Source organism: Babjeviella inositovora, assembly GCF_001661335.1.
Source record: "Babjeviella inositovora NRRL Y-12698 unplaced genomic scaffold BABINscaffold_10, whole genome shotgun sequence".
Taxonomy (NCBI): Eukaryota; Fungi; Ascomycota; class Pichiomycetes; order Serinales; genus Babjeviella; species Babjeviella inositovora.
The window spans coordinates 24,122-43,970 of record NW_017566847.1 but is presented as its reverse complement, the minus strand read 5'-3'; the positions used below and the strand labels follow the sequence as shown (position 1 = coordinate 43,970).

The 19,849-nt window shown below is 47.3% G+C and overlaps 11 protein-coding genes across 11 annotated transcripts; 3 read left to right on the top strand and 8 right to left on the bottom strand.

The window, feature by feature from the left end:
- Positions 1-731: 731 nt before the first annotated feature.
- On the bottom strand, positions 732-1,290 carry BABINDRAFT_162607 (uncharacterized protein; the record flags this gene model as incomplete). The annotated part of the gene is made up of 2 exons (XM_019129438.1): positions 1,078-1,290; positions 732-1,000 (listed from the first exon to the last, which is right to left on the bottom strand). Coding segments are annotated over exons 1-2 (362 nt in total), but the record flags the coding sequence as incomplete, so codon positions are not given.
- A 600-nt stretch (positions 1,291-1,890) lies between these two features.
- Positions 1,891-2,378, bottom strand: BABINDRAFT_162606 (uncharacterized protein). Its single transcript, XM_019129437.1, has one exon. It carries the CDS (start codon positions 2,270-2,272, stop codon positions 1,934-1,936), a length of 339 nt encoding a protein of 112 aa, XP_018983697.1. The 5' UTR covers positions 2,273-2,378; the 3' UTR covers positions 1,891-1,933.
- Positions 2,379-3,468: 1,090 nt separating this feature from the next.
- On the top strand, positions 3,469-4,346 carry BABINDRAFT_14551 (uncharacterized protein; the record flags this gene model as incomplete). The annotated part of the gene is made up of 1 exon (XM_019127168.1): positions 3,469-4,346. The coding sequence occupies one exon, from the start codon at positions 3,469-3,471 to the stop codon at positions 3,943-3,945; it is 477 nt and encodes a 158-aa protein (XP_018983696.1). The 3' UTR covers positions 3,946-4,346.
- Positions 3,890-4,346, top strand: BABINDRAFT_162605 (TauD/TfdA dioxygenase family protein). Its single transcript, XM_019129436.1, has one exon. It carries the CDS (start codon positions 4,049-4,051, stop codon positions 4,337-4,339), a length of 291 nt encoding a protein of 96 aa, XP_018983695.1. The 5' UTR covers positions 3,890-4,048; the 3' UTR covers positions 4,340-4,346.
- Positions 4,347-4,730: 384 nt separating this feature from the next.
- On the bottom strand, positions 4,731-5,956 carry BABINDRAFT_83079 (glycogen-binding domain-containing protein). Its single transcript, XM_019132776.1, has 2 exons — positions 5,802-5,956; positions 4,731-5,743 (listed from the first exon to the last, which is right to left on the bottom strand). Exon 2 carries the CDS (start codon positions 5,661-5,663, stop codon positions 4,815-4,817), a length of 849 nt encoding a protein of 282 aa, XP_018983694.1. The 5' UTR covers positions 5,664-5,743; positions 5,802-5,956; the 3' UTR covers positions 4,731-4,814.
- A 706-nt stretch (positions 5,957-6,662) lies between these two features.
- BABINDRAFT_162604 (uncharacterized protein) lies at positions 6,663-7,999 on the bottom strand. The gene has a single exon (XM_019129435.1). The coding sequence runs from the start codon at positions 7,806-7,808 to the stop codon at positions 7,005-7,007; it is 804 nt and encodes a 267-aa protein (XP_018983693.1). The 5' UTR covers positions 7,809-7,999; the 3' UTR covers positions 6,663-7,004.
- Positions 8,000-8,656: 657 nt separating this feature from the next.
- On the bottom strand, positions 8,657-10,537 carry BABINDRAFT_39677 (uncharacterized protein; the record flags this gene model as incomplete). Its single annotated transcript, XM_019131939.1, has 1 exon — positions 8,657-10,537. The coding sequence occupies one exon, from the start codon at positions 10,535-10,537 to the stop codon at positions 8,657-8,659; it is 1,881 nt and encodes a 626-aa protein (XP_018983692.1).
- Positions 10,538-11,471: 934 nt separating this feature from the next.
- On the top strand, positions 11,472-13,709 carry BABINDRAFT_19811 (putative ATPase; the record flags this gene model as incomplete). The annotated part of the gene is made up of 3 exons (XM_019131227.1): positions 11,472-11,640; positions 11,719-12,659; positions 12,795-13,709. Coding segments are annotated over 3 exons (2,025 nt in total), but the record flags the coding sequence as incomplete, so codon positions are not given.
- An 863-nt stretch (positions 13,710-14,572) lies between these two features.
- BABINDRAFT_9165 (N-acetylglucosaminyldiphosphodolichol N-acetylglucosaminyltransferase anchoring subunit) lies at positions 14,573-15,103 on the bottom strand (the record flags this gene model as incomplete). The annotated part of the gene is made up of 1 exon (XM_019132923.1): positions 14,573-15,103. The coding sequence occupies one exon, from the start codon at positions 15,101-15,103 to the stop codon at positions 14,573-14,575; it is 531 nt and encodes a 176-aa protein (XP_018983690.1).
- A 445-nt stretch (positions 15,104-15,548) lies between these two features.
- BABINDRAFT_162602 (ubiquinol--cytochrome-c reductase subunit) lies at positions 15,549-17,048 on the bottom strand. The gene has a single exon (XM_019129434.1). The coding sequence runs from the start codon at positions 17,014-17,016 to the stop codon at positions 15,676-15,678; it is 1,341 nt and encodes a 446-aa protein (XP_018983689.1). The 5' UTR covers positions 17,017-17,048; the 3' UTR covers positions 15,549-15,675.
- Positions 17,049-17,978: 930 nt separating this feature from the next.
- CAG1 (guanine nucleotide-binding protein subunit alpha) lies at positions 17,979-19,549 on the bottom strand. The gene has a single exon (XM_019129433.1). The coding sequence runs from the start codon at positions 19,409-19,411 to the stop codon at positions 18,104-18,106; it is 1,308 nt and encodes a 435-aa protein (XP_018983688.1). The 5' UTR covers positions 19,412-19,549; the 3' UTR covers positions 17,979-18,103.
- Positions 19,550-19,849: the final 300 nt, after the last annotated feature.

The window sequence follows — 19,849 nt, the reverse complement described above, 5'->3', positions numbered from 1 at the left end:
TCAAAGCGAATGCATAAGTCTAATTAGAATTAGCGTTAGTATCATACGGCCCGAGGCTGAGACGTACAGTACAACCTAAAACCTTGGACGAACTATGGATTGATCATTCATCAGGTTAGTACCATTTTTAGATATCTAGCTCAATTTCGCTCCATTGGAGATTAGCAAGTTGCGTGATGCAGATCGTGCTATCATCAAGTTCCGTGTAACTGTCACCATAAATTAAAGCTGGCGCGAGTATCGTCTTTTCGGGACAAAGTCGGGCAGGTTTTACTCCCCAACAGCATTCCATCGGCAAAAGCATTTCTAATCGGGAAACTTCCCAGTCCTTAGTGATTTTACTCTTAATCTCGTCCATTCTGGTCGCTAGTCCTTACAGTATACCGCACCCCCTCTATGCACCGTAGTCATAGAAATATCTTTTTAGTTCATGCGCCTTCTGGTACTTCCGCTCTCTTTTAGTCATTATAATATTAATCTAATTGATGCTAATGCTTGCTATTGCATATGCGCTTTCTTATACTCTTCCAGCGTCAGGAGCGCCCCATAGTCCCCGGCGTCTCTTCTTCACCATAGCCTCTAACCGCTTGTACCGCTCGTCCTGCCGGTCAAACTCTGCTAATGTCTTACCCTCATACACCACACCGATACCGTTTTTAATCATCCCCGCACTGACATCCTTCCAGCCGGTGTATCGCAACACCCAGCACTTTGCAACCACACTCTAGTACTGATCTATGGACAACGGTTTGATTCGCATACGTCTGCCCACGAGGTAGCTGCGCAACCAGATCAACACTTCCTCTGAGAACGGCTGAGCCGGGTTTCCCCAGTGTGCCCTCTCGGGAGCATCCACACCACATAGCCGGACGTTAAGGGTCTCTTTGCCGTAGCCTCGCTTGTTAATGGGTGGCATGACGCACAACCAGCCCCAACCCGTGAGGAACCCGTCAGGGGTATGGTAAAACCGGAAGTTGTCACCGTCCCCTACGAAAATAACCTTTCCAAAAGCGTCTTTTTATGGAGATATTGCGGTGGGATTTGGATTGCCTGCGGAATCCGTCAGAGTTTGGTCACGACTCTTGCGTCAAGGAAAAGCGAGGCCGCGATCCCGGCGCTGAGGACTACTACCGAGGAGCTGAATATGCTAGGTGACTCCGATTTAGCCATGAGTGAGCGATAGAGATGGTGTGTTAGCGATGGTGGAGAATAAAGGCGGTTGTGAATTGATTTATTCGTTTGTTTTCCAGCTTTCGTTGTGTATTTTTTAGTGTCTACAGGTCGCGTACAGAAGTTAGGCATGCATGGAACGTGATTTAAATGCAACTATACTCGTAATGTGGTTAAAGGTAAAAATACACGCGCCGTACATTCCAAGACTGGTTATGGCCTTTTAGCCTCTAGGGAAAACTCAACCAGATTATTAATGGTTTATAGCGAAGTACCGCTAATTTGCAATATCTGGTGTTATCTGGTATTGGTTGAAGATATAGCCGTTAACACTTTTACATCTTTTTGCCAATAAAATACATGAGACACTACCAAAAAGCAATTAGAGTTTTCTCTCAGCTATATATAAGCCGTTACTTGGCAAAATCTCTGTTTAACTGGTGACTAGTCGCAAACGTCCGTCTGTAATGAAATAAGTATGAAAGTAGATGATGTATAGGCACTAGTAATTCCGTTGATATCAAACTAAGCACCCACGAGGGCCTTCTAGAGGAGCATACCACAAGTATATAAATCTTTATGCACTTCCCTGTGGTCATCAGGATTTTGAAGTAAAAGGATTTGTATGGCCCTGTTCTGTCAACACCACACAAACATAATTTTGAGAGAATCCATCAGCCTTCTGGATAATATCTAGTAATTTCATAGAATCTTGTGCGTGTCTCTGTGTTAGCAACACGTTGAAAACATAACCAGTTCAAGTCTAACAGCCTTTGCGACCCACCATATATTCCTTAAGCATGCGCATATCAAGCTTGAGGTCAAACACGTTGTTCTTGATTTCTGTAACATTTGATGCATTACCACCGCTAATTACCACCCCCACAGCCTGCTTGAACCCTTGAAGCTCTTTCCTAATCTCGTGAAGCTCTCCTCTGACATCCCCCCTAATCTTCTCATAATCCTGTTGGGCCCGGTTTAGCTCATTCACAAGCCGGGCGTTCACGTCATTTGTCTCCTTCACCGCCTGTATCAAGCTAAAGAGTACATATACAGAGCGATCATGAACTTTGCTTTGTTTTTTAGCGCTGCCTAGAGCCATCTGTATTCATTGCCTCCTCTTTTGGTGGGTCTTGGTGGCAAAGGCATCATTAGAGCTTTAAGTACGATATAGTGGTGGTGAGATCAAACCAGGTAGTCTATAAAAGACAAATATCGAAAATTATTGAGTGGAGAATTTGCAAGTTTGAACAGAAGCAAAACGATGTCAATACAAGGGTTCTGTTTTGCTGCATGCACGAGCCGCTCTGGTGTACCAAAGGATAAGTAAGCGGCAGTGTAGTAAAGGTGCCATTTGACTAGACGGAAGTCGGAGTCCGTTGTCCCCTTACCTCTGATAACCAGACACCCTGTAACCGTACCCGCCTCAGTATATAAGTCCACCAACTGCCCTTCTCTTGTATATATCTTATATAGAAAGAGTATTCTCTTTTAGTTAGCCAACAGTATCCACTATTACGTACTAGATATACCACGACGCTGGTATTTGTCTCTATAAAAGTACCTCCGCGGGTACGTGTTGTATACTTCACATGCTAGTATTAGAGTGTCTCGACTATCGTATACCCCCACTTGTCGCACGTGCTTGTTGCTCCACAGCTGGCCTTGCAATCTTTCCCAAAATATTACTGCTTCACTTTTGGATAATTACTCTGTTAATTTTCTTCCATGGAGCTTGACTGTTCTTAAAGTTCCAGAAGGGTACGATACTGCTTGAAATTTTTACGTTACTGGCGGCACTGTCTCGAGCCACACCACTCGATCATTCAGCTTGAATTTTGGAAAATCTCGGAAGGGATCTGCGCAATTATCTTCATGAGGCCAATGTTTTTTTTTTTTTTTTTTTTTTTTTTGATAGAATCGTGTAGTACACTTTGGGACAGAGTTTGTGGAGAAGGGAAGTTAAATCACATGCTAGATAATCCCTTCTCCACAAATCCACGCAGGTATGACTCCCGGTGTGTAAATTGCGTGAACCACGGTGGTACGGAAACTGTGGCTATCACAACAGCGTGTAATATAATTTGTATTTCGGTAAAAAGTAAATACTTGCAACTATTAAAAGACTCAGAAAATATCGGGATATAAAAGGCCCACCTGCCGGGTTCCTGAAACTGATTCTTCCTATACTAGAATTATTATTTCCCATTCAATAAGAAATATCTAAAGTCTCTGCACCAAACCATGTCAACTACTATTACTAATTCTTTCAGCTCTTTAAATAAAAAAGAAACCGCAATGGTGAGCGTTTCCCGGGAAATCAAGGTCAATATTGAAAGCATCGAGGACCACAAACTAGACTACACAGAATTTGCTCTGGCAAATCTCGGGCCTGCTGATGTTCCTCTTGAAGGAGCGCTCACAGAGGTTCCCTACGATGACAGAGCGTTCTATACCGACCCTGAACTCCTAAACATGCATCCTACTTTAAATTTGGCTTCCCGTGAAATTTCCTTGAAGGAGCTTTCCCCGAAGTTTGGATCAGAGGTCAAGGATACCCAGTTAGCCTCCTTCGTGGACAATCCTAAGGTCAAGGACGAGTTAGCTTTGCTACTTACCCAGCGTGGGGTGTTATTGTTCTATGACCAGGGAGATTTCTTCAAGCTATGGCCTGCTAAGATTGGCGAGTTTAACTCATATTATGGTGTGCCCCATGTCCTCCCAATCACTAAGGTGGTTAAAGATAACCCTGAATTTGTGACCGTTTCGGTATAGGGGTTTAGCAAGTACGCAAAATTGAGCTACAACAACTACAAGAACCTCTTGACACTCAGATGCTACGTACAAAGTGTAGCCACCGGCATATACGTCTTTGACAATGTTAGAGTCCCCTCCTTCTGGTGGAGATACAGTGTTTGTTGACGCAAATGAAGCGTACGAGCGCTTGTTTCCAGGGTTCAAGGGGCGCTTGCATGGCTTAACAACTCACTCTGCCCACCAACAGGCTGAAATCTCTGTCAAGACTGACGGGGTACTTAGAAAACCAATCATCACGGCCCATCCGGTGGTAAGACAACATCCCATCACCATGAGGAAGGCTATTTTTGTGAACTCGGTTTTACTCGTGAGATTGAGGGATATAAGAAGGAGGAAAGCGACTACTTGTTAAAATTCTTATACCAACACTTTGGGAGCTCTGTGGATTTCCAAATCAGAGCGCAGTGGAAAAAGTTTACTGTTGTTTTCTGGGACAATATAAACACCCGGCACACTCTATCTGTTGATTACTATGGTCAAAATAATAACAGGCATGCCGTGAGATTGACAGTGAGAGGCGACCAACCGGTAGAAAGGGTATAAAAGGGTGTTTAGTATTCGAAAGACATTTTTATACTATATCGACTTGGTATGTGGTTTCACTCCGCCACATGGATTCAAAATTGAATACAATCCTTAAGTTTATTTTTCAACTCTAGAAGTCTCTAAGTATCTTATTTAGTTTCCCATTTTACGATAGTGGCTATTGCTTCATGCATCTGTCTGACCAGATAGCGCCGAAATAACCATGTATACGTCGTGTACCTTGTCCTATCAACCAGAATACTTATAAGCTTATGGGTCCTATAGTTTAATAATATTTGAATTCAAGCAAAAAAAGTCTTGACCTTGTGCATCAATGTTAACGAGGCCCGTTTCTTAAAACTGCGACTCTTTGTAGTACTCGAAGCACTTACATTATCACCGCCAGCGCTACCATTCCCAATCGCTAAATCATCTCGTGATGTTCTCCTGGTCGAGACTGAGCCATGTTCCCCATCCTGCAAGGTCATCTGAATACTTTGCTCGAGCGAATCCGGATACAGGTGCTCTACCCTAAACCGTTGAGGTAGATCTACGTAGTCTTCTACCAAGCCTTGAGGTTCTGAGCGGCATGAAATAGTAATATTTGGGCACGACACCAAGGAAAAAGCAGATTCATGAGTCTCTGATTCAGATTCAAACTGGGACGTAGACTCGGAGTTGAAGACTTCAACTGACGAGCCGCAATTGGAGAACGACTCTTCGGCATTAGCGAGGTCAATTTCTGAGTTTGCCATTTGAGACACAGAAACTGTTGTATTGACAGTTTTAGTCCTGTGGATCTCGGGAATCTGCTCCTCAGTTTTGTCATCGCCGGCGAGTTCTTGGGGTCCTAGGGAAAAGCCTTCCAGCGATAAATCGGGAATTCCCACTTCCAGGAGCAAGTCCAGATCTAGAGCTGTTTCTAGAGGTGACTGTGGATAAACCTCAGGGATAATAACATTGTTGGGAATCCCCTTCTCATCGTATTCGATTTCCTCATCTGGGTGTGTGACCCACACATCATCAACGATAAACTTAATGGTAAATGTGTCAATAATTTCCCCAGAGTTCAATCTTCCAGGATACTGATTTACATACCTTGAAAACAATTTTTTGGCTAGGCAACTCCAATTGAGTGGCAAAGCTCCCATCCGTTTTTCTGCTAAGGGGCACGGACTTTGACCAGTTGTCAAAATTACCTGTCACAAAAACCTCATGGGCTCCAATGGGCCTAAAATGGGTCTGTTAGTCGTTAGCTCTGGTCTAACAAAAATCCCGAGGTTACGTACCATTGGAATGCATGTAAGAATTTGGTCATCAGATCAGAGATCTTTCTAGGTTAAACTTGAAAAATCAGGAGCGGGAGTCTTGCGCTTTATAAAAAAAAATGAACGCGTTCTAAATATGCCTATTTATAGGTACTGGGGGGGAACTCAGATCAGGGGGTATATATCCATCTTTAAGTTACAATCTAAACCAGCAAAACGAGGCCAAACCTGCAGTCAGGTCTTGGTCTATTATACGGGCAACATAGCGCCGGCCAAACCTCGCATTATCGTGCATGCATGCTCTAACCCCTAAAACTCTCACTTCACAGGGATATGGTGCTAAAAACGACAGTACTGATAAGATAAGTACGCAGAGCTCGTGTCTTGGTTTTGGATTATGTAATGTTTTTATTGATGGGGATTCCAAATTCCACGGTGTTTTATAGCCCTCTCGGCAAAGGTATGAACTTAATTCGACGTAGTTACGACAGCACTAACACATAATGCAACCAACCTAATATTAATAGGAGGGCTATCATCGCATATCCTCGACGGCTTGTCATAAGATTGTACCGAGATGGAGCAAAGTTAAAAACAATGATAAAGCACCTTTTACAAAGGCAATACTGTCCCCATGCAACCACTTTCGGATCACCAACGGGAATCTCCAGTCTAAAATTACGTGCATACACAGGGAAAGGCAATTAATTGAGTCAAATTGTTGGCATTATGCAAGTGTGGTTGAGTAGAAGGGGTGCGTAGTCTTGCGTAGTGTGGCGTTTATTTCCAAGTTGGGTGCGTATCCGACCCTCAGGCGGTTCTGCAATCTCACCTCAAAAATGCTTTCACTATCGACCCTACTTGGACAATTGCTAGTTGTACATTTATTGGTCCATCGTGATAAAAGGTGGCGATAAATAGTCTTTACTCCAGGTAAACTGTACTGAGCCTTATAGTAAAGGGGAAGGCAATAGGTGGGGGGCACCTACATATATGTGTTATACATGCAGGTGGTACACCTTAAGCTAGGTAGACAATACTCCAGTTCCGGATACAGCAAGTAGCATAACTACGCGAGCCAAGACTATATCTATAAAACGTTCCGTAAACTATCTCAAAGGATGAAGCCCAGCTACACCCTCGTAAAATAATTAAGATATTACCGAGCAAACCCATTTGCCGTCCAGTATATATTCAGTAATCACGGGCCAGTATCCACCCTCTCTACAATTTCGCAACGTCATTTCTCCAGCTGACGCCACACCAGCCAGAAATCTCTATGACCAACTCGCGAGCCGCTCTGATCTCCTCCAAGGTGCACCCGTTGTTGAGCGCGCCTTTCAAATGTCCCTTCAACTGGGGGTTCACGTCCTGTGGCACCAAGCACGCGATGATCACCAACGACGACTCGCGTGCGCTTAACACGTCGGTGCACGATAAAAGCGGACCGTAGATGTGGTTAATGGTGTAAGTCCACAAATCTGGGTACGCCGAACTCATCTGGTGTGCTACACGGTTGTTGATCTTTCCGTACACCTGGTCCCAGAACTTGTAGCCGCGCTCCCTCTCGGTGATGATCGTGGCAGAGTCGGTTTCTGTGGCCCTGACAGACAATTCGTCCGCGCGGAGAGCGCTTGGTGTGGCGGTCTTCAACGTCATGAGCGCATTAATCACGCGCGGAACCCCGCACAACGCGATCGCCTTCAAGAGCGCATCCTTGATCTTGTTGGTTTGTTCCTGTTGCACCGTAAGCTGAGCCGCGGAGTTAGGAAACAACGGCATGGCAGACCCTTCGGCAGACAACTCCTGGTAAGCCTTGGCGGAAACGATGGCCTCATTCGCGTCTTCGAGGGTGGGAGTCACGGTGTGCGACGCATTGGTGAGCATGAGGTAGTGGTAGAGCTTAGGTAACTCCTGAGGCTGGTTGCATGCGGTCAAGGTCGCAGCCGCGATATAGTACCAGTGTGAGGATAAAAGGGCACTGGTAGAGGAGACTCTGAGCAAACGTGCAGCTGTTAAAATGGTCATAATGAGTAGCGTGGGCGAAGAAAGAAAAGTGCGGGCAAGAGAGCTCGAGATTGAAATAGGCGGGCAGGTTTTCCATTCGCGAATGCGGGGGGAATATCCGGCGGACTGCGGGGCTGTACGAGGGGCGATGTAGGTTGGTGTTGACAGACTGGAGAGAATCCAGATATGGTTGATACCTGGAAGTACTAAAGGCTTAAGATATGTAGTTCTTTGCCCGCATTCAATTGTCTTTTTCGGCCGGCTCCGTCCACCATCGTTCAATGCGAGGAACGGTTGTATATCATGTTAGCTGCCGTCACTCAGAATCCAATCGATCACAGCACGAGCCACAGAGAAATTTTCTAGGTCAAGAAATTCTTGCTAGTTATTCTTAAATATTCTCTGGAAGTATGCACTGAGCCTTTCTGTGATAGGCGGCGCTATAGTTCAACACTTCCTGGTAATCACTGGAGTCTCGACTCCCCCAAAGTGGAAATCTCTTTCGGTTCCTCCGTCCGTTTCCAGGTGCGCTTTTAGAATAAAGTTAATACATGACTCGACAGGTCTATAACCTCAAATGATATTCTGGCACAACCCTTATGACTACTGGTATAACCTTCATCAGTTTAAATGACCCATTTTTTGTAAGCACACGCAGTATCCAGGTGGTCCCGTAACACGACAACATCTAGTTATAGTGCTCCTTTGTTTATACGGATCCGCATGACTTTCGAGGGTATCCAGCCACCACTCAGAAACTTCCTTTCCTTGACCATGGAACCCATTACTCATCGAGCCAAGTGATTATCTACCAGTCCCATTACTACGAAATGACGCCTCTTACACTAGAATACATTTAAGACAAATTCCTAACCCGACCAGAACTCGTACAAGTTTGGCTGCTGAATCGAGATCGGTTCCAAGTCCGCCTCCAACACCTCCGTCTTGTCCGCGTTCTTCTTAACCGATGCCTGGATCTTTCCCTTCGGCAATTGCACTGCTCGCACAGGCGCGGTAGCCTCACTGACTGCCTCTTCCACCAACCGGAGGCTCTCCTCGTTTGCCTCGCCGTGCACGTACCCCTCGGTCGCGGCTACCAACTTTTGCTTGACAGACAACGCCTGCTTTCTCAACAAAAGCCGGTCGACAACCACCAGCTTCTTCTGTTGCTCCAAGGCATTTTTTTCGCGCAAAAGATGGTCCTCCAAAAGCGACAATTTCTGTATCTTCATCTCCAACTTCTTGGTCTGCAACTCCACGATCTGCGCCACTACACTGGTCTGGGTCTTGACCTCATCAGCAGAGCTGTTGACGGCTTCGCCCACAAGCTTGCCCAAGGCAAACTTCGCCGCTCTGGTGATATCCTCATCAGTGGTGATGTCGACCTTTGTCCGGGCAGCACTGACCGCACGCGCGGCAACATCGCTGTCGATACTCTTGGCCAAGAACGCAAGAGTCTGAACGACTGCCTGGCTGGTGTCCACGGGCGCCGCCTGGGGCAGGAGCTTCAGGAAATGGCTACGTGAGAGGTTCTTGTGTAAGTAGCGGTCCTCGATCGGCAACTGGATAAACTTGGTAACGGTCTGTTCTCTGGATCTGGTCCCAATATGGCCGGCAATCTTGCTCCAGTCGTTCTCAAACATCTCCACCCCCTCTAGCAAGAGTAACACCTCTTGCTCGGTCCAGCTGGCATTGCTCCCCTGTACCTGCGTCACGTTCAACTGCACAAAGTCAGCCGCGGTAAAGTTTGCCGGGAAGCTGCCCTCGGCGAAGCATCTCAGACACACCACATTCTTCGATCTGAGATTGTGGTAGCGCACCTCGGTGGCGTCATTGCCACAGATGTAGCACACATACGACTTGTTTCCCAAGACGCGCAGGTGGTCCTCCTCCCGTAACGCGATCGCGTCTGCGGTGGTGTCGTAGATGTTGCGGCGGAGCTCGAGGTTGAGCGGGATGTCCGCCTCAGGGCTGCTTGTCTTGGCTTCCGTCGCCGCCTCAAAACCGCTCGCCTGGAATTCGGTCGAGGCCTCGGCCTTGACCTCGGGGAGGAGTGGCGCAAGGCCCTGGGGTGTGTCCAACGTAATCTGGAAATGGCCCGTGTACTGCGGGCCTACCAAGCTCGGCCTGGTTTTCGGGTCAATCTGGTAGTTGATCAAGCCCCATTGCTCTAAGAATGCGTGCACTCTAACGATTGACGCGACATCACCGGCCAAGTTGCGTCTAGAGGCCGTCACTGTGAGGTACTCCAACGGATTGAGGCGGTACGCGTTGATCATAAAGTCGCGGTACTCCTTGTACGCTACAGGGTTTTTGTAGTGCGACTCAGACGCGAAAAATTCAGGCAAGCTCCGCTTTTCAATCTCATGTACCGTGTCGAGCGCAAACCACGCCGCATACGACGGAATCACAACCGGCTTGGTCTGTTTCGCGAGGTACTGGCGCGCGCGCTTCTCCATCTTGCGCGTTTCCTCTTCAGCATCTAGTGGGAGTTCGTGGTCAGACTGCTCACGATCAGAGCCGGAACGGTCTGACTGATCTCTATCGTCATCTCCGTCGTCACTGCTGTATTCGTTACGGCTGTCCTCGTCCTGGTTTTCAGCCAGATCGAGACTTTTCTCAGTCCCGGCAATTTCCTCGGTTTTTGTTCCGTTAGCAATATCAGTGGTTCCGTTTTGCTCCGCTGCAGGCCCTTCCGCGACTTGGGTCGGCGCCGTGGTGTTGGAGGTAGCGTCCGGGGCATCCGCCATTTCTACGTCCAAGGCGACGGCGTTTGTTTCTTCAGGCTTGACCGGGTTTTCCACTGGGTCCGACATTATGCGTGCGTGTTTGATGAGTGAGAGTATGGGCTAAGGGAATCGTGATCGTGTTTATGTTTGAGAAATGAGCGAGAGATTTTTCCCGCTGGCGAGGTGCACGTAACGGCATGAGGAATGTGCAGTGCACGACGACGCGTAAAGGAGAGATGTATACCTTCAGAAAGATAGGAAACCTAAGAGAATAACAATGGATTTAGCATTATGGGAATAGAGAGCCGGTGTTGGCGGGTTCACCCCGATAGGTATAATGTAGACTATAGTGTTTTGGTGCCAAGTGAGACCAATTCAAAGTCTAATTCGGTGCACCTTTTTCTTGATTTGGAGAGCACCAGGAGCGGTCCATTAGAAGGGCTTGGAGGCGAAGAAAGCCTGGAGCAAACCGGCATGGGGATTCTATAGATTAGATAATGGATTGTGAGATACTATAAAACCTTCTGAGCTTTCAATGGTCCCGGCCCGAAGACCTCGCCATCTGTTCGTAAACATTAAATCCCTCTAATTTTTCTTATATAAATACTACATCTCTAATCCAAACCTTTAAATAGAGAAAAAAATAATCACAAAGAAAAACCGCTAGGGTAAAAATAACTTCACCAAACATAACTGCCGAAATCACTTTCCTGCCAACTTTGCTCAACCTTCTGGTACGCGCTCGTTCTCGCGCACGTGACCAACGCGTCAAATTTTGCCACGCCTGATCTAGCGATAAGCACTTTTCAACTCTCTCTTCTTCCTCTCTTTTCCCTTCTCTTAACATATATCTAAAATGACGCTCATTCCCACCACCCACCGTCAACTACCGACACCCGTGTCTGAACAATCTGAGGATGAGGCAGTCCAGCAAGCTGTAACAGCGGAGGCGCCGACCGAAGAACAAAAGGAGTTTAACACTATGGCGCTTGACCGCAAGTTGGAGCGCCTCAAGTCACTTGTCAAACAATCCCAGGTGTTTTCCAACATCATCGCAGAGACTTTGTTTGCAGGAAGTGTCACCAAGGTTGAAGAGGCGCCGAAAAAACGAGGGCGGCCAAAGCGTGGTGCAAAGACCGACATCGTGTCGATGATGACCGGCAAGGTGACCGAAGAAGCGAAGCAGAAAAAGGTACAGGTAGAGAATGCGCAGACGGGAAAAACAGGGACACGCGCGCAGCCGCGCAGCATTACAGGCTGCACGATGCGCGAGTACCAGCTAGAGGGCATGGACTGGTTGATCACACTCTACGAAAACGGGCTCAACGGGATCCTCGCAGACGAGATGGGATTGGGAAAAACCATTCAGGCGATCTCGATGATTGCGTTCTTGCACGAACAGGGTATCCGCGGACCGTTCTTGATCGTCGCGCCGTTGTCAACCACGGGCAATTGGGTGAAGGAGCTTGCGCGTTTCGCGCCAGACATGCCGGTGCTCCAGTATACAGGCGATAAGAATAGCCGCGCACGCTTGAGAGAAAAACACTTCCGTACGCTCCCGGCGGTGGTCGTGACCAGCTATGAGCTCGCGATTCTCGACCGTGTGCACCTCAACAAGTTCGACTGGAAGTACCTCGTGGTGGACGAGGGCCACCGTCTCAAGAATAGCAAGTGCCTCTTGTTTCAGGAGTTAAAGAAGCTCCGCGTGGGTAACCGCTTGTTGCTCACGGGCACACCGTTGCAGAACAACTTGAACGAACTCTGGTCTTTGCTCAACTTTATCCTCCCAGATATTTTTCACGATTTGGCGTTGTTCCAGCAATGGTTTGACTTCTCTTCCCTTGAGTCCCTCTCTGACGACACGGATAATGCGACAAAGCAGGTTATTGATGCAGAGATCCAGAAGAACCTCGTCACCAACTTGCACACGATTATGAAGCCGTTCTTGTTGCGGCGCCTCAAATCACAGGTCATGGGTAACGTCATTCCGCCGAAGAGAGAATACATTGTGTATGCCCATTTGGCGGATGAGCAGCGTGTTTTGTACAAAGCCGCGCTTGCAAAGGACTTGAAGCGAGTGGTTTTGGCTGCTGCCTTCCAGGATAGGGTGAAACTCAATAGAGGGGATTATACAGGGGAGCAAGTGAAGGATTATGCGGCATTCCGGGAATCGAATGAGATCCTGAAGATTATCATGGCGCAGAGTCACTCCAAAAAGCGCACTAGAGCCCAGGCCCAGTATGCCGAGCCTGATGACGACGACGATTTCGAGGCCAAGCCAGAGGTAGAGGAGGTGGTGGTGGATAGGGGAGACCCGGTTCTCGATGAAATCTACACCTGCACCAAGAAAGAGGTTGAAAAGATGAAGTTTGGTAACTTGATGATGAAGCTCCGCTTGATTTGCAACTCTCCGTATATGTACTACTTCCCCTGGAGCGAGGATACGCCGATGGACAGCAGCATCTACGCCAACAGCGGGAAAATGCAGTTGCTAGACCAGTTGGTACCGCGATTGCTCCAGGAAGACCACCGTGTGTTGATCTTCTCGCAATTCACGGGCATGCTCGATCTCATACAGGACTGGTGTGACCACCGCGGCCATGCGGCCATGCGGATTGATGGAGCGACCGCGCAGGACGAGAGACAAGCGCAAATCGATGAGTTTACCGAGAGCAATGACATCAAAGTGTTTTTGCTCAGCACGCGGGCGGGCGGGCTTGGAATCAACTTAACGGCCGCCGACTCCGTCATCCTCTTCGACTCCGATTGGAACCCGCAGGTAGATTTGCAGGCAATGGACAGGGTCCACCGGATTGGACAGACAAAGCCTGTCGTAGTGTACCGCTTCGCGACGGCCAATACGATTGAGCAGATTTTATTGTCGCGCGCGGACTCCAAGCGCAAGTTGGAAAAGTTAGTTATCCAGATGGGTAGTTTTGGCGCGTTGTCAAAGTTGGCGTCAAGCGACGGGAACTTCGGGTCGACTGTTCATGCGGCCAGCGAGCGCCAATTAGTGGCGGAGCTCTCGCAGTTGTTGCTGACGAAGGGCTGGGGTAACATGGAGCATGTCGATGATAGCCGGTTGAGCGAAGAGGAGTTGGCCGAGTTGTTGGATCGATCCCCAAAGGCATATCAAAGCCGGGAGATTGCGTTCAAGCACGTGGCGTTGTTCGAAACGGTGAACGCATTGGAAAACGAGGCAAAATAGAACAAGCCTGTACTTTTTCTATGAACGGGCTTGTCTTCTGGAGACTGTCTTTTCCGAATAGCGGCTGTTTTACAGAGACCGGTATTGTCATTTGAAATACAAACGTTGTGATGGATCGTATTCCAAAAAAAAAATCAATGGATTGCCACCGACAAAACTTGTACCATGAACTGCTTTGTAAGTTTACTCTAATCGGTTTCCTCGTTTTTTCAAAGACAATGTCCTTTTCCGAGAAACTGGGCTGTTGCTAAATCAGGATTATCTGTCCATCTTTTGAGATTATGTGGACAATTTGTATACATGTTGTTTAATCCGACCCTGATATAGGGTATTATCCTGCCTTGTTTCATCCGTACAACCATTTGATTTTTAAATTCCAGGTCAAAAATTCTTTGGCGTTTATTCCACCTATGAACCTTTTGTGATGAGATTATATTGTTTTGTTCCCCCCCAACGATCTACCAAAACTGTGCCTTTTGATCGACTCGATTCCTCTTCTGCTTTACTTTACTTTCTTTTTCTTCGAGGTATTTTTATTGTCCTGGTCACGGCCTGGGGCATGTAATTTGATTTGAATTTGCCGGTCCTATTTCCTCTACCCGTATTCTGAGCTTATTTCCGTTTCAACACTAAGTTTGCCGGTAGCAATCCTTGTAAACATACGCCTCTTCTATCTGGTTAGGCTATTCTCCGATTCATCTATTTTGATTTACAATCGTGGATGGAACCTTAGGGTAAGTCCACCTCAGTCTCAATTCTCAAAGTGCCAAAGCCGGATCCTTGGCTGTGGACGAACCCAAAAAGATGAATTATGGCTGTGTTTAAATGTGAGAGTCAGTCGGCCGGCCCTAGACAAGAATCCCGTAATACTCTAGCCGTCCACCGTACGCCTTCTGCAACTCTCCCCACTGAACAATGAACCGGTCAGCGATTGGCAAAATGAGCAATCCACTCACACTGAGCTTCTTGACCCTCGCCAAACTCTCGACATAGACTATCCGTGTACGACACATTCCCAAGAAGTGCATTCCAAAGATAATGTACGCCAAGGGCACACAGGTCCCCGGGCCATTGAGGACAAGAAGCGACGGCATCTGACCCGCCCTCACACGGCACGCCATCAACACGGCGGTTTTATAAAAGGATATGATAGTGGATACAAAAGAAGAAGCAAGTGGCTCCCCGACCTTCCTGGCGCGTGGCAACTCCATAAACTCGGCAGTTCCAGTGGAGATGGTTGCTTCTGTATCTTTAGCCTTGGTAACAGACGTTAGATCCCCTGAAGACGTCACCCACACACGTTTGTATTTCTTTAGTTCCACTTTCTGGAGTAGTCGGATCATTTCCCCGGTGTGGCCCCCGGACCCTAGCAAGACCATAAGAGAATGAGCGGTTTTATCGTCTAATGTGACGCCTTTGACTCCCCGGGCCGTGAATCTCGCGCATGGAAGAATGGAAACGAGTCTGAGCAAGAGTGCAGCAGAGATTAATAGCGGCACAACCACAAAAAGTATAATCATTGGAAGATGACTGTGGGTCCACTGATGGGAATCGGGTTCTCAGACCTGACTTCAAAGACGCAAATAGAGCCTGATAGGATTTATGCAGGATACGCCAGCGAGGTTTGTCCGGAGCCTGTTGCATATTAGCGAGTTAGAGCTGAACGAATCCCCTTTTGGTCTTTTATGGCGGATTTACTATTTATCCAGCTTCCCTTCAAGTAGCACCTAGTGTTTGGATTTCAAAATGCTAGACTGTATTAGAAGTAAAAAAGCGCGAAAAACGCAACAGTGAAATATAATAAATAACAACAAAAAGAGGGCACTTTTTTTTTGGAAAACTAAACTAGCAGTGTAAATATGTATCAAGCAGAAAACGGAATCTTCTAAGACCGCTACTTAATCCTCCCGGACGCCTCCACCACACCAAACAGACAAAAAAACCCAGTAGCTTAGAGTCTCATCATGGACATGTCATTTCTGATACGGTTGTAGTCGAACAAATCTTCGATTTGACCGGTACCGGAGATAGCAATATCCTTGTCCCACAAGGCGGTCTGAGACCATCTCTTGATGTCGCCGACGGTGACGGCGTCGACCTTGCTGATGATTTCCTCAGCGGAAGCTCTTCTGCCCAAAGCCAAGGTCTTTAACCCAATATCGGAAGCAATCGCCAATGGAGAGTTCAACTGGGCCAACAACCGAGCCTTGAGAGCAGCCTTACCTCTGGCAACCTCGGTTTCGGTGATGGAGACAGACAATCTGTTCCATTCCTTCAAGGTGAAGTGGACCAAGTCGTCAATCAGGAAGACGTCGGAGGTCTCAGCGGCGAAACCCCACAAACCGTTGTCAGTGTAAGAGGTGGAGAAGTGGGTGAACTTGTCAGCCAAGTGATTGGCAGAGACAATGGCAGCCAACTTAGAGCCGCTCTGGGTGGAGGTCTGCTCGGTGGCAACGTAGTCACCAAAGATAGAGGCGGCAACCTTGGAGACGTAGTAGTCTGGGGAAGAGAAAGACTCACCCTGGGCGGCAATGGCGAAGTAGGCCTTTGGCAAGGTGTCGTCTCTGAATCTGACTTCAGAACCCAAGAAAGCGGAGGCGGCGGTGACTGGGGCAGCGTCGGCGGCCAACTTTAAGTTCTTTTCAATGGCGGTAACTAACTCGGCATGGTTGATGTTACCGGAGGCAGCGATGACGGCGTTAGAGGAAACGTAGTTCTTCTTGTAGAAAGCTTCCAAGTCGGTGGACTGCAAGTTTGGAATGGAGTCGGTGGTACCGTTGACTGGCAAGCCCAATGGGGTACCCTGGAATGCGGTAGCGTGCAAGTGTTCGAGAACGGCAAACGGAGCGTTCTGTTCCAAGGCCTCGACGGTCTGGACAGCCAATTCACGCTGGGCAGCGACGGTGGTGTCGTCGAGCTTTGGCTGGGAGGCAATCTGGGCAATCAAAGAGGCGGCGGTAGCGGCATTGGCGTTGGTGGAGTGAGCATAAATGGCAGTGGTTTCTCTGGTGGTCTGAGAGCCCAAGAGGACACCCTGGGAAGCGGCTTCGGTGGCATTGGCGGCAACCAAGACCTTCTGCAACAAAGCGGAGGAACCGTTGTTGTATTGGTGCTCGGAACGAGAACCGGCACCAACCCACAAACCGACAGTGGCGGAGGCAGCGTTAGGGTTGGTTTCGGTAGCCACGGTGACACCGTTGGACAAGGTGGTGTACTCAGTGGCAGCGTTAGCAGTGGAGATGAAACGACGGGCTGGCAACTGGGCGAGACGGACAGTACGGGCAGAGATCATGGCGTATGTATGTGGGGGAGGTGGATTTCTGGGGACGGGTCGATGGTCTGTTGATATCTTGATATGTTCCAATATTTCAACGCACCTGGTACCTCAGATTTTCCTGCCTGAGGCGAACCAATGATGGTGCACGAATTGAAAAAGCAGATGCGGGCATCGTAACCATTGAATGGCACGACGATTTCGGGCACGTGATATAATGCAGGATGCAGAAAGAAGGACTGGCTTCCATGGAACAAGGCCGGTTGTGTTTGACGAATCGTTGTATTGTGTCGTGCTGTATAGGGGGTCGCCAATTATATTTTGGGATATACCACAAAATAGTGGTAATACCGACTTATTAGTTTTGTAAGCACCGTTGATATATTGCTGTTGGAGAAGGGGGTATTAGCAAGTCTTTTTATGAGGGACCTTGTTTGGGACTGAGGCGTTGGACTCTAGGCTTCAATTAGGCGTTTAGTGATGGAGTAATCGCAATTGCATATCTGAATGAATTGTTTTGGTTATATAGCCGAGATTTGTCTGTATGTGGCCTGGTACATTGTCAGTATTCCTAGAATTTTTTAGCCGTGGGCATATATTAGCGCCAGCCCCTTATGTTAAATCGTGGTGTCTATTTCTTTCCTTGTAGCCATGTATTGGCGACACAAAAGGATATACTTCTCTAAATAGGCAGTCTCCGAGATAATCGTAGGGCAGAGAGTCAAGATCTGACCTGATGGTTCTATTGTAATGGATAAATGGAAGACAAATTGTTTTTTCGTTTTTGCATTGTTTCGTGGCATAGATTCTATTTTATCCAGTTCCCAAGGGTTCGGCGTCTAATTAAGCAAAATAACACTCTATAACCTTGTAAAAATATATTCGGCGGCATTGGCGGAATGGCACCGTCATATCGTGTACTGGATAAGTGCTCACAAATTCTTTTTATCGATTACTTAAAAATAGCATCTTAAGGCGAAGTTAATTTCAATGAACCACCCAGTCTGTAGCATAGATATAATCCTTGTATACTATGATATAAACCATCTTGCTGCTAACCTAATATCAGAGTTGAATATACGCGCTCCACTTATAAAGGCTATACTCAGATAATCCCACTCTGTTTCAAGCTCTGTTGCATGATCATATCCGTCACAGCTGTCAACACAAATCGCATTGACTGTGTATCGGTAGCACAGGTTCTATGAACATAGATGGGCTTTCTCAGTCGGTTAAGACTCAAAAAGATTTTCTCTAAATACCGAATTGCCTCTTCTGTATCCTTCGGCTTGCCTTTGTAATCCGGAAAATAGTTCCGGAGCGACGAAGTCAAAATCTTTTTTTCAAAAATATCTGTCTTGTTCAAGAACAATATGAACGGGGTGTTGATAAACCACCGCGAGTTGCACAAAGAGTTAAAAAGCATGATTGATTCGTGCATCCGGTTCACGTTTTCGTCCTCAAACAACATCTGGTCATACTCGGAAATCGCAAGGACAAATATCACCGCGGTTATATCTTCAAAGCAGTGGATCCATTTCCGTCTCTCGGATCTTTGACCACCGGTATCCAAGATCTTAAATTTGGAAGAACCGATGTTGAAATTGGTTTCGGTTATCCCGGTGGTTTTGATCCGTCCCTTCAAGATATCCTCATCCGTGCATAGATACTTGGAATCGGCAAAGCTCTCAATCTTTTCAAAGTAGTAGTTGGTGCTCCCTTCCAACTGAAATTCGTTAGAGCGGGAATAACACTCTGCTATCCCCGGATCGTATTTCCAGAGCTGTTGGATAGCGGCGGCGATTGCCTTCCGGGATCTGTTGTTGTTTTCGTCTTCGATCTTTTGGACATAGGAGTCCCTCAATCCCTGGCCGATTTCGTTCACATCAAGTTCAGTGTCTTTACTGTCTACTTGATTCTCCCACATAGCTCCGGCTCTTCCTGTACTCATGGTCCGTCTCTTTGCCTCACTTCGCTGGCTGTATCTCACGACGTAGTCGTTGAGGAAGCTAGAGCCGCCTGCCGCACCGGTGTCAATCTGCTCCAATGCTCTTGAGCGCAGAACAATCTGTTTGCACATAAAGAGAGGGCTGGTTTGCTGGTCACATTCCAAAGGAATCCGCATCTTGCGAGCCTGCACTATTAAAATCTTCATCGCCTGGATAGCATCCACCCAGATAACCTGGGCATACTGTAGACGTTCCTGGTGAGTAAACCCACCCTGGTGAAGAAGCTTCATCTGTTTTAACACGGTGGACTTTCCACTCTCCCCAGCCCCTAAGAGGAGGAGCTTGACCGCATTCTTCTCCCCTCTCTGGCTTAATAGTATGCCCTTTTCAATGGCATCGTTGTTTCGCTTGATGGCAATAAACGGATCCAATTCATCCTCTATCGTACTTATCCCGCACCCCATTAGGAAATATCCGGTTAGAATACAGGTTGGGAAGAGGTTAAAGCAAGGGGGAAATCTTTGATTAGTATGTTAATATCACTTCAAGGAATTCTTTACTCGTAAACCTAAGAGTGTAAGAACAAAACAAACACATAGTAGTTCCTAATAATCTGATATATTCCCGGTCTCAAAACCTATTCTTGATTGAAGTGAGTGTTGTTGTTCGAAAGTACAAAGGAGATGTGTTTTATACCAAGTTGGGGCTACGTGCATGAGACATGCGCCTCTAAACTTTCTAAGGTGCTCGATTGCAATGAAATCGTTCTTTCAGCTTAGGGATTCTAACGGAAAGTATGATGCGAAACTTCCAAGTCAGAAATGTCGTGCTTTGAAAGCCTGTTGCCAAGCTCCCCCAACGTCTGGGTATAAGTTGGGTATGTTTAGCTCGTCGGTACGGAT